Source organism: Mastomys coucha, unplaced genomic scaffold (genome assembly GCF_008632895.1).
Source record: "Mastomys coucha isolate ucsf_1 unplaced genomic scaffold, UCSF_Mcou_1 pScaffold14, whole genome shotgun sequence".
Lineage (NCBI taxonomy): Eukaryota > Metazoa > Chordata > Mammalia > Rodentia > Muridae > Mastomys > Mastomys coucha.
Window position 1 is genome coordinate 86726580 of NW_022196896.1, and position 14030 is coordinate 86740609.

Genomic DNA, 14030 nt, shown 5'->3' on the forward strand with positions numbered 1-14030 from the left:
TGTAGACCAGGCTGGCCTAGAACCCAGAAATCTGCCTGCCTCTGCCTCCCAAGTGCTGGGATTAAAGGCATGTACCACCACCGCCCGGCTACTTTGGATTCTTTAACTTGCTTCTCGAACCCTTTCCACTTCATGGTTTTGTTAGGTCATCTTGACTGTCTTCAGGATATGTCCCTGAAGTCCTTTGAACCTTTAGCTCCACTATGGACCCAAGCAAGACCATACATGAACCTTTAACTCTGATTGTATTGGTACATGGAAACTTTTGAAAATAGTTGCACTAATTATTTATTTAAGTAGCCTTTTGCTGAACAAGCTTAGTGGATTAATAAGACATTTGGAAACCCAGCAAACAACTAGGTTTTGTAGTCATGGAAGCAGCTGGTGGTAGGCACCAGGAATACAGCTCACCTTCTGGACCCTGTTGAATTGGGGTTTGCAGGAAACACTTATGAAATGAAATCTTTTGTGCTGAAGACTTGCACTGGGGGTCATCCATGGGACAGATGACCCCTCCGTCTTGTATTATTGAGTACTGATAGGATTTTAAAAACAAAACACAAAATACTGTTGGCCTTTCCCCCCAATCTAAAATTTTTGCAAGTTTGAATTCTATGAATTGTCTTGGAAGGATACTCTGTAACAATGAGCCAGGCCTACAGTAATTGGAGACTTTTAATGTATGTAATATTTTATAGATTGCATGCTGTTAATACTGTGAGGTTTTTTCCTGTTTTATTGTAAATTTTTCCATTTATTTGCCCATAAACTAAAATATGGTTGATATTAGGAATTTTAAACAAATGTTGAAACTTTGCTGACCAGAATGTAACCACTTTACCAAGACACAGGTACTGAGGGCTCTGGTCTAGCCTGAAATGTCTGGTTCTGTGCATAGTTCCTTTACCCTTAAAAGAGAAAAAAAAAGAACGAAAAAGAAAAAAAAAGACTGGACATGTCTCTTTTTTTGCTGTTAATATTTGAAGGTCCAAGGATCTGAGTGAAAATACATTGTGTTTGGTCTTGTAGCCAAAGCAAATTAGAAACAAAAATAGTGCCAATATTTGAAATCTAGACCCAAGATTTCAGCCTGCTGTGTTTGGAATAAATATGAATTTTTAAAGATGTCTCCTACAGTATTTTCCTTTTGGCTACTTCTGTCTTCCTGAGAGTACTTGCTGTCCTCATCTAGGGATTAGCACAAGACTGCTGAGTTTGCTATTCTTAAGTCACTGGGTGACAATTTTTATCCCCTCCTTTCCTTACCAGTACTACTGCTGTTTATATTGCCTGGCTAGAGACTGGTTTATGCATCTTTACAAATGATGTCTACCATGTAGTTGCCTCATTAACAGTTTTATGTTGATTAAAGATGATTCTTACGTGTGGGACATCAAAATAATAGCTTGCTTTTATCTTTCAGTTCTCATTTTCTTTTAAGGTCACCTTTCTGCAGTACAATTTGTTTTACTCTTTTCTCCTTATGGAGAGAACATGGTGTGCCCTGAAGGCCGCCTTTACTCCTGAAAAGGGCTTTGGTGGAAGAAATGTTTGGTAGACTGCCAAATCTTTGAAATGGATGGGAGCTGTTCACTTGAATAGCTTTGGCCAGGAACTCCTCCCAAAGGTGACATTTCCCTAACACCATTTACTTGGAATCAGAGGTTTTGAACTAATAAGCTTTAAAAATGTTTGTCCCAGTCTCACTTTAATGATGGGGTTAGATGCTTTTGTTTTAGATAAACAGCTAGTTAGTTCTTGACTCAGTGCTCGGTTCTCTTTCCACCGTACCAACTATTGTAACTAAACGTGCTGTATTTTTCTTTAGAAATAGAGTTTTATTTGTTTTCAGGATTATACTTGAAAAAATATGCCATATTTTGATAAATAACCATGAAAGTATTCAGATTGCTTAAAGGAATTAAAGTCCAACCTGAGTGGAAAGAATCATGCACCCCTTCTAAAACCTAATTCATAAATAACTTTCTATAAAGTTGTGTGTAGCAAGAATGCATTGTATTTAGTTCTATGCTGGCAGGAACAGAACGGAGCACAACAAAGTACACAGCCTTACTTATGAGGGCCTTACAAAGTTACTAAATGAAGGGATTGAGCTAGCTATCTAAATTTACTTTATGCTTTGTTTTATTGAGAATCTATTAAAAAAAAGATCAACAAATGACAGGACCTAGCTGTGTAAATGACCTTGCTAAAATATGTTAATTTTTTGTAAAAAAAAAAAAAAGCTTATTTTCACATTAAACTGAAGCCTCTTTTGCAAGTTCAGAAATCTATGGAAAAGCAGTTTTTAATCATATTTTATGTCCATGTACCTTTTTTTCTTAATAAAACGGTTTACAAAAAGAATGTAAACAATTTATGATATGGCAGTTACACTCAGAGTTCCCAGAGAGTTGGTGGTACTGAGTAAAAAACCATTCAGGCAACTTAGAGAACTGTTGCCAGTAACATTCCTTATGTGCGCCATTAGAGCACCTCCAGATGAATGAGGGATATTCACTTAATTTTTAAATTGTATTTGGAATAATTACTGCTGTGTACTAAGAACTTGACCCAAATAAAAATCACACGAAGTATATATCACAGTGTCTTGTAGAATCATTTATGTATTTAGTAGTTCTTTCTAAGGCAGTTCTAAGCATTGATATACTGTTCAACTTAACACTTAAAAATTTAAATAGTGTTGAACTCTTTGCAAGTTTTGGTCTCTGAAATATTTTGTTTTAAAGACAACTGCTCATTTTAATTATGAACTGCTTTTTCAAGATATAACTAAATTTTGTTAAGTGTAAATTTTCCCATCATTGGTATGGGGTTTTAAAACAAACGAGTGTGGGTTAAGATTCCAGAAAAATATGACTGACAGAGGTTCTCTAGTGCTGTGTGCTGTGCAGTTGATCTCCAGGCTGAGGGTACTACAGTTCTTGCTGCCTTACAAGCCCACATTCCTCAGCGCCTTGGTCACTTCCATGACATGACATGTGGAAGCTGGAGTACTCAACTCAAACACATTTTAGAGAAATGTTTTCAAGCCGGGCGGTGGTGGCGCACGCCTTTAATCCCAGCACTTGGGAGGCAGAGACAGGCTGATTTCTGTGTTTGAGGCCAGCCTGGTCTACAGAGTGAGTTCCAGGACAGCCAGGGCTACACAGAGAAACCCTGTCTCAAAAAAAAAAAAAAGGAAAGTATTAAAGGGCCAATAAGTGGGGAGGGTGGGGTGGCAGTCATGGGGTGATGGGGAGGGGGGAGGCAGCAGGGGTTTGATTTTGTTGTTTTTGTGTGTTTCTTTGTTTTTTGGAGGGGAAACTAGGAATGGAGAAATTTACATGTAAATAAAGAAAATATCTTAAAAAAAAAAGAAAAAAAAAAGGAATGTTTTCAAGAAAAGGATTTCTTTGTAAATAAAGGGGTCTTTTTGTCATGAGAGTATTCTGGTGTCTGAAGATTAACTGGGACTCCAGCCTTTTGGTTTTATTAGGGTTTGTGTGGACTCACACATTGAGGTGGGGACATTGGGAGGGTGCCGTCTGTCTCACAGTCCTGTCATAATGAGCCTGCTGTGCACTTTCTGCAGAGCCAGGGTCAAGTACTGACAAATGGTGAATAAGTTTTCCTTTCATTATAGTTTGATAGTAAATGGTAAGGAGACTTGTAACCTGAAACTAAATGTATCCATTTCATATGGCATACAATACATAATTGTGCTTCTAAATTATTGTGTGTCAGGATAGTGAATATAATTGTGTTATGAATTATATGTAGGCATATATGAGCTTGTCAGCAATTACTGCTTTTGTAATTCTTGGCAGTCAGATAAATTAAATCTTCAAGATCATTTTATAAATACATATATGATGAAGTTTTAAAATGAAGTCTCTTAAAAATGGAATGACAGCTCCATGAAGTCTATAAGCCTTTGAGATTTGCACATAGGGCAGTATCAGCAATGAACTGATGTTTTTGGAGATGCAGATGTTTTAAAGATACTCAGAAGATACAACCGTCTGGAACTGATGACTCTATATTAGTTGATATATATATTTTTTCCTTCACGCAGAGTACACTTCTGAAAGGTAGGATCATTGTCAGTGTTTTATTTGATATAATGCTAAGGGTAACCTAAGTTCTAATGCATGAGTGACTGCTGTACAGAGGCTGAGACCAAAGGCAGTTCCGTGTATGTGGAAGCTAAAAAGAAAACATTTGAGGTCAAATAGAATCATCATAGAGGCTCTACCATGTTTCTTGAGAGATGAACTCAGAACTGCTAATTAAATGTTGACTGCATGACCACACCACAAAGATTGTAGAGAGAATATCTCTTGTATGTGTGGATTGTATGGTCACACCACTTGTCGATTAAAAAGCCTATGGCTTAGACAGGGACTAAGAGGTGAGACGTCCAGGCGAGAGAATAAATTCTGGAATAGATCCAGGCACAGGAAGCTCCACCCAGGAAAATGTAAGGAGATGGAAGCATGGTACCTGAATACATACAGGTATGCAGGCATGGGCAGAATGTAGGTTAAAATAAATGGGTTATTCTAAGTTATGATCTAGTCAGAGAAGAGCCTAGCTATATGGCCTAGATATTTGTTTAAAAAAAAAAAAAAGGCATGTGCCACCACGAGCAGCTAATATAAATTTCTAATCTACAAAAAACAAAAAACAAAAAGCTATTACTACTTTTAAAATGGGATTCTTTTAAAACTTATTTATTGTGTTTGTGTACACATGCAGGGTGCAACTTCTGGCAATTGGTTTTCACCCATGTTATTTCAGGGATTAAACTCAGGTTGTCAGGCTCTTTACTTGTTGGCCCTTACCACTTCCTAATCTCTAGTCTGTTGGTATAAACAAGCAGGACACACCGAACTGTAATTAACCTTCAGCATGTAACTTGTTCAGGATATTCTGACACAACAAGCTTTAAAACCAGGTTCTTTAAAAATTTACTTTTATTTATTTAAGTGTATGTATGCCACACATGTTCAGGTGCCTTGGAGGCCAGAAGAGGATATTGGATCCTTTGGAGCTGGAGTTATAGGTGGTTTTGAGTTGCCCGACGAGGGTGCTGGGAATTGAACTCTGGTCCTCTGGAAGAGCAGAAAGCATTCTTAACAGCTGTATCATCTCTCCCACCCTGCAAAACCAGGCTCATAATAGTGCTCATCCAAAACACTTGAAATCCTTTGTTTAAATGGAATCTATGTAATTTTTTTTTTATTAAGAATTGGGATAGATGACAAAATAATATAACTGGAAAAACAAATTTACTCTGGCTATATGACCACTGTCCTAAGCCATTACAATAGTTTATGACAAGTGGCAAGTGTAACTTAGACAATAACTTAATCCAGCAGTAGAACAAAAACATCATCAGTAGTACTGAATGAATATATCTCTCTCATATATAGATATTTGTGTGTATATATATAGCTTTGCACAAGCAGGGAGCAAGGCACATAATGAAATGAGTGTACATTTATGCAGACGAAAATAATAGCAACAAGGCTGAAATAAAACCACAACTTCATCCTATCAAGCTGTGCATAGTCCTCTGAATAATGTCCTCTTTCAGGTACATGTTATCTTCATGCTTTAAAAAAGTATATTTCTACATTATATCTATGACAGAATTCCCACAGCTGGAAGTCAGAGTGAAACAGAAGAGGACAACCCCAGTTAAAGATACTGTGCATTTCTCTTGAAAACAGTAAACAGTATTTTTACAACACTTAGCACAAGCTAATCATATTTTACCTTATGCATCTTAGAAGAGTTCACTAGTGGCTGATAGTAAAACTAATAAGCAAAGTCATTTGACACATTCCAGTTAATGCTTATTTTCTAGGAGGGACTATTTACAAATACAGGAAGAACTAGGATGTGGAATTATGAAAAAATGGCAGGTTTTGGTATTAAGTTGTAACAAATTTAATGGATAGTTTTAATATCCCCTGCTACTGCAACCGTGTCTAAGAAGTTGATTCCTTTTTTTTTTTTTTTTTTAAAGGAAGTTGATTCTTAACCCTTGCTTGAAATTCACAGATCATGAACAATATGCTCCCAGTTTGGCCAGGTCTTAAGTATGGCTCAGTGTTGACTTGAGCCACTTTTCTAAACATCTTTGGGAGGAAACAGCCAGATTCCATGTAGATGGATGAAAAAAAACTCTTGTAAGAGTCACCCCTTCCCCATTTCTGCCCAAACTTTAAAAGTACTTACCTTCCTTCTCTTTCATTAGCACCCCAAAAGTTTACCTGTGGTTTTTTTGTTGTTTTTAAATGTTATTCCTCTAAAGAGTTCAAGGCACTGGGGATAATAGCAGATAGTTCTCTAAAATGGTTTACTTCAGAGAAAACCCAGTAGAGCCTCTGTTCTGCTCCCTACATTGTATATGAAATGTTATTTCATTAAATTCACCTAGACTTTAGGCTTCTTTTACATACAGACCTCCTAAGGGCACTGAGCACTTGCAGTTTTTATGGCTAGGGTTTTAAAGGTGTAATATGTTGTCATTTGGATTTTAAAAGGATCATCATAAAAGATAGTGGGATATTCAGTTTTTGCATTTCCCTTTGGGTAAACTTGGAGAGAGTTTACATATTACAGATAATGTAAAGTAGATATTAAAAAGTAACTAATATTCTAAAAGGTTATCTTTAATTTGAAAGGGATTTTTTAAAAAAGAGAAGGCCATTTTCATGCATAACAAAAATAATAATTCCTGTTTTAGCGAAAATTGTCACCTACCCACACAGGACCATTGTTTTAATTAGTAAACTGGAGTAAAGTCTGGGATTACATCAGTATAATGCTATTTCTGATTTCTGAAGATACATGAAAATGTTTGAATGGATTTTTTACTTGCTTAAACACTGCCCTGTGTTTGTAACATAAAATTGGTTTTGAGTAGCAAAGGTGGCAAAATGTTCAAAGTCTGATGCACAAATCCACACCAACATCCAGGCTCTGAGACCTGGATCCCTGTAGATCTGAACCTTGGAAGAGTTACCCTGTTAGGATTCTCTGACCTCTCCATTCTGTTTGCACACAGTAACTCAGAGAGAAGGAACCCAAGACAGTTCTCAGCCCTTTGCAAGATATGCCATCCGTGGGTAGGAGCACCTTAATTTTGGAGGACTTAAGAAAACCCCACTGTCATTATCTGATGAAAATAAGACTTTTTGGTAATCTTTAAGATACAGCTCTCTTCCTTATGTTAAAAAGTTTAGATACTGAAAAAAATCTAGTTATCTGTAAGTGGACATCTTAAAAACCAATTTCCTCCCCTTCACATGTGAATTATAGTGACTAAAAAGGGAAAGTATTTAAATATCTTGGGAGTAAAAGCCAAGGTGGTGAGGTTAAGGTAGAACTGTGTTTGTAGTAATGCCTATGAGCTTGAGTTAGGCTGTTCTGCTGCCTTCCTTAAGCACTAGAGACTCTTGAAATCGCTTATACAGTAACAAGTTAAGGCTGTCAAAAAAGAAGTCATCAGTTCTGAAAAGCACCTGGCTTTCCTGCCCTCGGGGGCAGAAAGTCCTTCACCCTGTTCACTAGTCAGCCAGTGTCCAGGCAGCTCCCAGGCACCTTTCACAGGCCTGAAAACCATGTAAGCTGGAGCTGCCAAGCAGAGGGCAGTGAGAGAAGGCACAGAACCCATGTTGTCTGGCAGTGGGTCATGTCCATGAATACATCAGAGACAGAGAAGAAACAAAACCTTCAAACACACCAGGCAGCTAAAAACAAAAACTGCAATGTGTCACTTAGGAAAAAAAAAAAAAATTGGGATGTATCATTCTTAAAATTAACAGCTGTTATCTTTGAGAAATATAAAGAAACTGCATGGTGCCACATGACTGGATTTAGAAATGGATAGTTACTGCACTCTCGTTTTCTTGGCATTACTGGTTTTCAAAGGTATCTGCTCTCCCAAGAAAATAAAACAGAAGTCGCGGTTCAGGATGCCTTAAGGATTCCCATGAAATTCACACTGAAAAAAAATGAAGGCTGTTGATTTAGGGCTTAATCTAGATCGGAAGTGCATATTTTTCCACTCAAGGAAATCCTAAATTGTCTTATCTGGTTTAATTGAAAAAGAAAACAAATCAGTACTGGGGATAACTGGATCTACTCTCCTGAACAGAGAGCCGCAGTTGATAAGCGTAGGGAAGTACTTGTCTCTGAGTCTCAGTGGGGCTTGGCATCTGAACTCAGGCTGAAACTAACAATGCAGTACGTTAAAGGTCACTTCATCATAGGAACAGCAAGCACAAATACTTGGTGAACAATTTGAAAGATTCAAAAAATATCCTTAAGTTGGGTTTTAAGAAGCACAATGACTTATGGGTTTTTTCCTCCCTGACTGTGTGGCTGCACTGAATAGCGGCTGTACATGTGCTAGGAGGTGCCATCCTCACATCCCTGTGATGCTGTATACAAATACTGTATTCTTCAATGGATCTTGACCCAGATTCATTGCAGTTACTTTCTCCTTGAGGGATAGGAACAAAAGAGTTTTGCATCTGGCACTGGTTATTTTTTCAACAGGCACAGACTTTCTTCATAAGATATGTTCATTTGTAATTGGTGGGACGGCCAGTTTTTATTTCTTTTACTTACAGTAGCTCTAAAGTTGTATTTTATTCCCTTCAACCTGTCACTGTAAGTTGTTTAAAGTACCACAAGCACACAGAAGAGTGTGAAGCCCAGTAGTGTCATCAGAGCAATGCTTCTTCCAAGGTTTGCGCAGCTGTTTATGCATAGCCAGTGTCATTTACTGTCACTGGACTGTGACACTACTCCATCAGACACCTGGTTACCTACAAAATCTCTACACTTGAGCTGTAAACAGGAAAGATCTTAGCAGCTCCATTAGCAGCTCCACTAGCTATGGATGAAATTATGATAATCAAATTCCCAATGGATTCTTTGCATTGTAATCTCATGTGTGACACCTGTACAGAGCCTGTTCTGTTTTTTTTCTCTCCGATAGAACAACTTTTAAAGAAGGCATTGCAGCAGGTGACTGTCTTTAAATAATGAGCCAATTGGGCACAGGGTATATATTTCATATTCAGACATGGATTCAGATGTCTCCGAATGCCTAGACTATATATGAAGGTAACTGTGACCTAAGACATAACTAACTGGACATTACAATAAGTACTGGACATTCACTATAAAGTGAGAATCATGAAGCCAAGTTGATGAAGCTTTGCAAGACAGAACTGAAAGTAGCCAGGATCATAGCATATATTTCTTGTATTGTAGACAGAAAGCTTACCTGAGAAGACATCTCAGATATGGCTGGGGTCATGGCATGACTACTGCAACTAGAGCAGCCATGTACAGACTTTCCTATGTACAGCCACAGACAGTGTCTTCTGGATTTCCCTTTCCTGCACTGTTTACCCGTTCTGTATAGTTAAGGTTTTCCAGATGTACAGTGTCCCTTTACATGTAGTATTTAAGTGTCAGTTAAGCAGTTCTAAATTCAGCCAACTGGGAAAAACTGGGAGAAATAAAGAAAAAAGCCCTAGCAGATACACCAAACATTCTGATGGTACTCTCTATCCGAGAAACTGCCCATCTATTTCTTCTATAGCACATGCACAGAGTGGTGGCACGAGGACAGACACAGGAAATACCTTTTAGTGTTTGGTCCAATCCATACGATAGACAAATTGTAAGTGACCATATATCCCCTCCTATCTCTCCTTCCACCCAAAATATACAAAACTCCATACTGGGATTAGGAGGCGAAAGGAATAAATAGAATCAGTTCTCTGTATATATATATACACATTCACACATGTATACATATGTATATACACACAATCTGTATACCTGTGTGTACAGTCATGTACACACATGCAGCACATATACACACAAACACACACACAGCTGGATACTACCTGAATAACATTATCAGGAGGCTCTGAACACCTGGATGCACAGATGATCAGATGAACTGATTGTAGAACTGATTATAGATAGCATGAAAATAAGTCTGTAGCTACCAGTCTCTTGAGAGCTTAGTATTCTGGTCTCTCTTAGGAGGAGCGGGAGGGGGTCCTCTTCGCAATGTTGCATAGCCCGAAATATGACTACCTCCAAAGCCAGCCTTCTGCTGGTCAGACAGCAGTTCTGGTGGTGGTGGGGGTAGTGCCATGTCGTCCATTGTGGCTGTGGGTTCTGCTCTGGACATACGTGAGGAGGAGAGGGAGCCATGCCGCGTGATAGACTTGCGCTGCAATGTCCTGTTAAGATCAGCTAAGAATCCAGGTTGGACGCTAAGGCTGGATTTAGGAGAGGTGGGCACTTGTGGCACAACTGTGGTCATTGCTGGCTGTTCAGAGATGTCAGCCTGAGTGAGGCGGGTACTGTCATTGCGTTTGGGCCGGGTAGGTGGAGGGGCCTTCTTCACTGATGTTTTAGACCATAGCTGTGGCTGAGGATTAACAACTGCCACTTTTGGGGATGTGTTCCCCGAGAATACAGCTGGAATTTCGATAGGGGGCAGAGGAAGCTCTATTTCAGGTGGAGGGGGTGGAAAGTCAGAATCAGATGGTGGAGATGGAAATTCCACTACTGCATCCTTTCCACGCCCACTCAGAACAGAGGGTTTTGCCGGCACAAGCCCTTGCTGGTGGATTCCAGGGAGGTTGACTCCAGAAAGGTGTAGTTTCCCAGGTTTGGGGGGTGCTGCAGGAGGTGGTGGGGTCTCCTTGCTGGGAGACCCTGATTCTGCTGGCGGTGCAAACTTGCTGACTAGACTGTCTACGGAGGGTCGCTTGGGCTCAACGTGCTCTGCACAACTGCCGGACTTAATGCTGGAGTTGCGCTGCGGGGTTGGGGGTGGTTTCTTCCCCCCAGGGCTGGACATCTTACTTGTCTTTTTGCCTGGAGATCCACCTTTGTCAGGGGTAGGTGAAGCTGTGGGTGGCACTGGTGGTGGTGGTGGTGGTGGCGGTGGTGGGGCTGGGGCTGGGGGAGGTGGTGGAGGAAACACCAGGCTGCTTTCAGGAGGGGGAGGAGGGAAATCTGGAGAAGGGACAGGGATAGAGCTGGGCTGCCATTTGGGTTTTGCTTTTACTGCAGGAGGGGACTGTGGGGTGACACTTGCTGGGAGGGACTTTAGGGGCTGAGAGTCCACAGGAGGAGGAGTGGGAGGGGGTGGAAACTGACTGGCTATCTGCTTCACAACTGAGGGCACAGGGGACAGTGGAGAGGGGGGTGGCTTCACACCAAAGCTCTGCTGTTTGGGTAGTGTAGGTGGGGGATATGGGGTAGGCTGCACAGGGGGAGTGGGTGGGATGTGAGAAGCAGGGAACACTGGCTGCTTCTTTGCAGGGGGCACTGGAGGTGCAGGGGTTGGTGGTACAGCTTGTGCTACTACTGGTGACACAGTCTTTGTGCTGGCTGAAGGAGGAATGGTCACCAGAGGTTTAGGGGGTGCTTGAGGAGGGACAGTTGCAGGAATGGGAGGAGCTGGTGGGGGTGTAGGTGGGGCAGCCTGAGGAAGATGCTGAACCTGATGAATCTTGAGTGGAGGAGGTTGGGGGCTGAACTGTGGTAGGGATGGAGCACATGGCACTGGCTTTAACTGGGCCATGGCTGAGCCGGGGGTTGGGGGTGGGGGAGGGGGAGGGGGTGGGGGAATAACCCCATTGGGGGGCACCACAATTTGAGCCTTGGACTGTGAAGCTAAAGGAAGAGGCTGCATCGCTGGTGGTGTTGGAGACTTAAACAGGGTCCCCGAATGCTGAGCTGCATTTTGCAGCCTGGTGATTGTGCTGTACTTGACAAACATGGTAGCTGCTGAGCCTGAAGATGGTGCAGACTGGCTGGGGAGAGGAGGAGGAGGTGGTGGTGGTGGAGGTGGAGGAGGAGGAGGTGGTGGCGGAGGAGGAGGCAGAGGCGGTGAAGGTTGTGAGGCAGTATAGGGAGTGATGATCTTAGTTTGAGGGGACAGAGGGGGCATGAGTGAAGTGTAGGACCGATTCATAGACTCCATTCTGGCCTAAAAGGAGCACAAAAAGGGAGTGGGAGGGAGAGAAACAACACAACAGTTACAGAGGTAAGCTTTGGCTCCATGAAACTAAACAGCAAGGAATTCAGGACATGCATAAAGAGGATGTAGTAGCTGGTGATTATTAAGACAGACAATGCTAGGAAGGGTTAAAATCTGATTCCTGGGTAACAAGGACATAGAAAATTTGTTTTATCCTGAAATATTCTCTTAATAGCTACACTGCCTGACCATCTAGGAATGAGTTCCTGTTGCAAAGCCATCTGGGTGGTGACAGGGTGTGTGATTTCTGCTCTTGGCTATGGGACTTTCACAAACCCTGCCCTATGCCCTCCTGTGCTCAAGAGTTCACCTTCTGTCTGTTACTGCATCCACATCAAGCAGATGCCATCCTAGGCTCAGGATGCTGGTGGAGGGCCTCCTGAGGAGTGAGGACAGCTTTCTGATTCTAGTAAGCTGGCATGTGAGAATATGAGAATGCTCAGCAGGCGTGCACAGTCATACAACAATGAATGAGCTTGACACACACACTCGTGTTCGTGTGAAACACTTGCATCCACATGCACAGAAGTCCAACAATGCAGGTAACGGGGCACATTCTTTACATTTGTTTTACTGAAAAATACATAAAGAAATGCTTTGTAAACATTACAGCAAAAGATAAAACATCACACAGAAGTCAGAGGAGTAAGAGGGAACTGTAAAGCTAAAGGAAATGATCAGGAAGCAGGAGCCAGAGTTTGCAGTAAGTTGTCCATCACTCCATCTGGGTAGAACTCTGGGTAGCATTGCTGAAATGACTACACCTGGCCTAAACCAACCATGCATAGATTTGTGGCTCAAGACCTTCTGAAATAGGAAGGGAAGGGCTTGTGATTTATATAACTCTGGGAACATCTTTTAGGCTCTTTGAACAACTGAATAAATGAGGTAACCCATCTGTTTTCAATTATGAATGATACCTAATTAGCCTGGAGGATATTTAAGTTAGTGAACTGCAGTTCATAGACCTGAATTCTAATGCCTATAAGTATGTTCACATGTTTCTCTAAAAATTTTACATAAAATAAAAGCATTAGTTTGTAAGATTTGGTTATAGGAGTCACCCAGGTTAATGTGTTTTCAGAGAACAGCCCCTGACCTTAACTCGACCCTGTCCTGGCTGCTTCAGGGATGCAGACCTTAGCTGTGTTGGCCTTCTCATGTGGCACCTGAGACTGAGGTAACAGAAGAAACACACAGAGGGAACAAGTCTCAGACAAACTGACAATATGCATAGCAGGGTTCAATCTCTTTCTGAAACTACAATGACAGACTTGGCTTCCTATGATTAGAGTGTTTGGGTCTTCATATTTGTCGAATTTGTAAAATGTGGTAAGTAGGTAGCTTTATAATTTAAAATGCTCATAGGTCTATCTCACTGTTAATAAGTGTCAGGTAAAGTTGTTTTTTTGTTTTTGACAGTGGTGGGAAATCTAACCAGGAATCTTGTACATGTTAGACAAGTGTTGTACCACTGGGCTACATCCCCAGCCAAAGCAAAGATTTTTTTTTCAAACATTGACATGCTTAAGAGTATTAGTTGCGTCTAAATTGGTTCATAAAGAACTGAGATGGGTGACACGGACTGAAGGTCAGCCAGGAAACTTAAGTATGATGGCCTATGTTAAAACATAAAAAGGCTAGAATGCAGGTCTGTCTGTGGCAGTGTTTGCCTAGCATTTGCAAAGTCCTAGAGTCAATCCCCAGTACTTGCGGGAAGATTTTAAGGTGGAAGAAAGAATTATTTAAATGTTTTTGATAAAGGAGTTTACTGATGTTTAACATTTTTACGACATTAAAAGAAATTACTTTTGCTTGTTTGCTGAGACAGGGTTTCTCTGTGTAGCCCTGGCTGTCTTGGAACTCAATCTGTAGACCAGACTGGGCTTGAACTCATACAGATCCTCCTGCCTCTATTCCAGGAATG

The 14030-nt window shown here is 40.9% G+C and overlaps 1 protein-coding gene across 8 annotated transcripts in view; it reads right to left on the bottom strand.

The window, feature by feature from the left end:
- Raph1 (Ras association (RalGDS/AF-6) and pleckstrin homology domains 1) overlaps positions 1-14030 on the bottom strand; it is a 197821-nt gene that overhangs the window by 111804 nt on the left and 71987 nt on the right. For 3 of the 8 annotated variants that reach the window (XM_031367676.1, XM_031367675.1, XM_031367673.1), the window contains one exon: positions 4962-12052. The exons of 2 other annotated variants lie outside the window; for them this stretch is intronic. In XM_031367676.1, coding sequence (XP_031223536.1) covers positions 10046-12052 — 2007 coding nt within the window. In that variant the 3' untranslated portion in view covers positions 4962-10045. 3 more of the 8 variants (XR_004117908.1, XR_004117909.1, XM_031367679.1) reach the window with 3 other exon arrangements.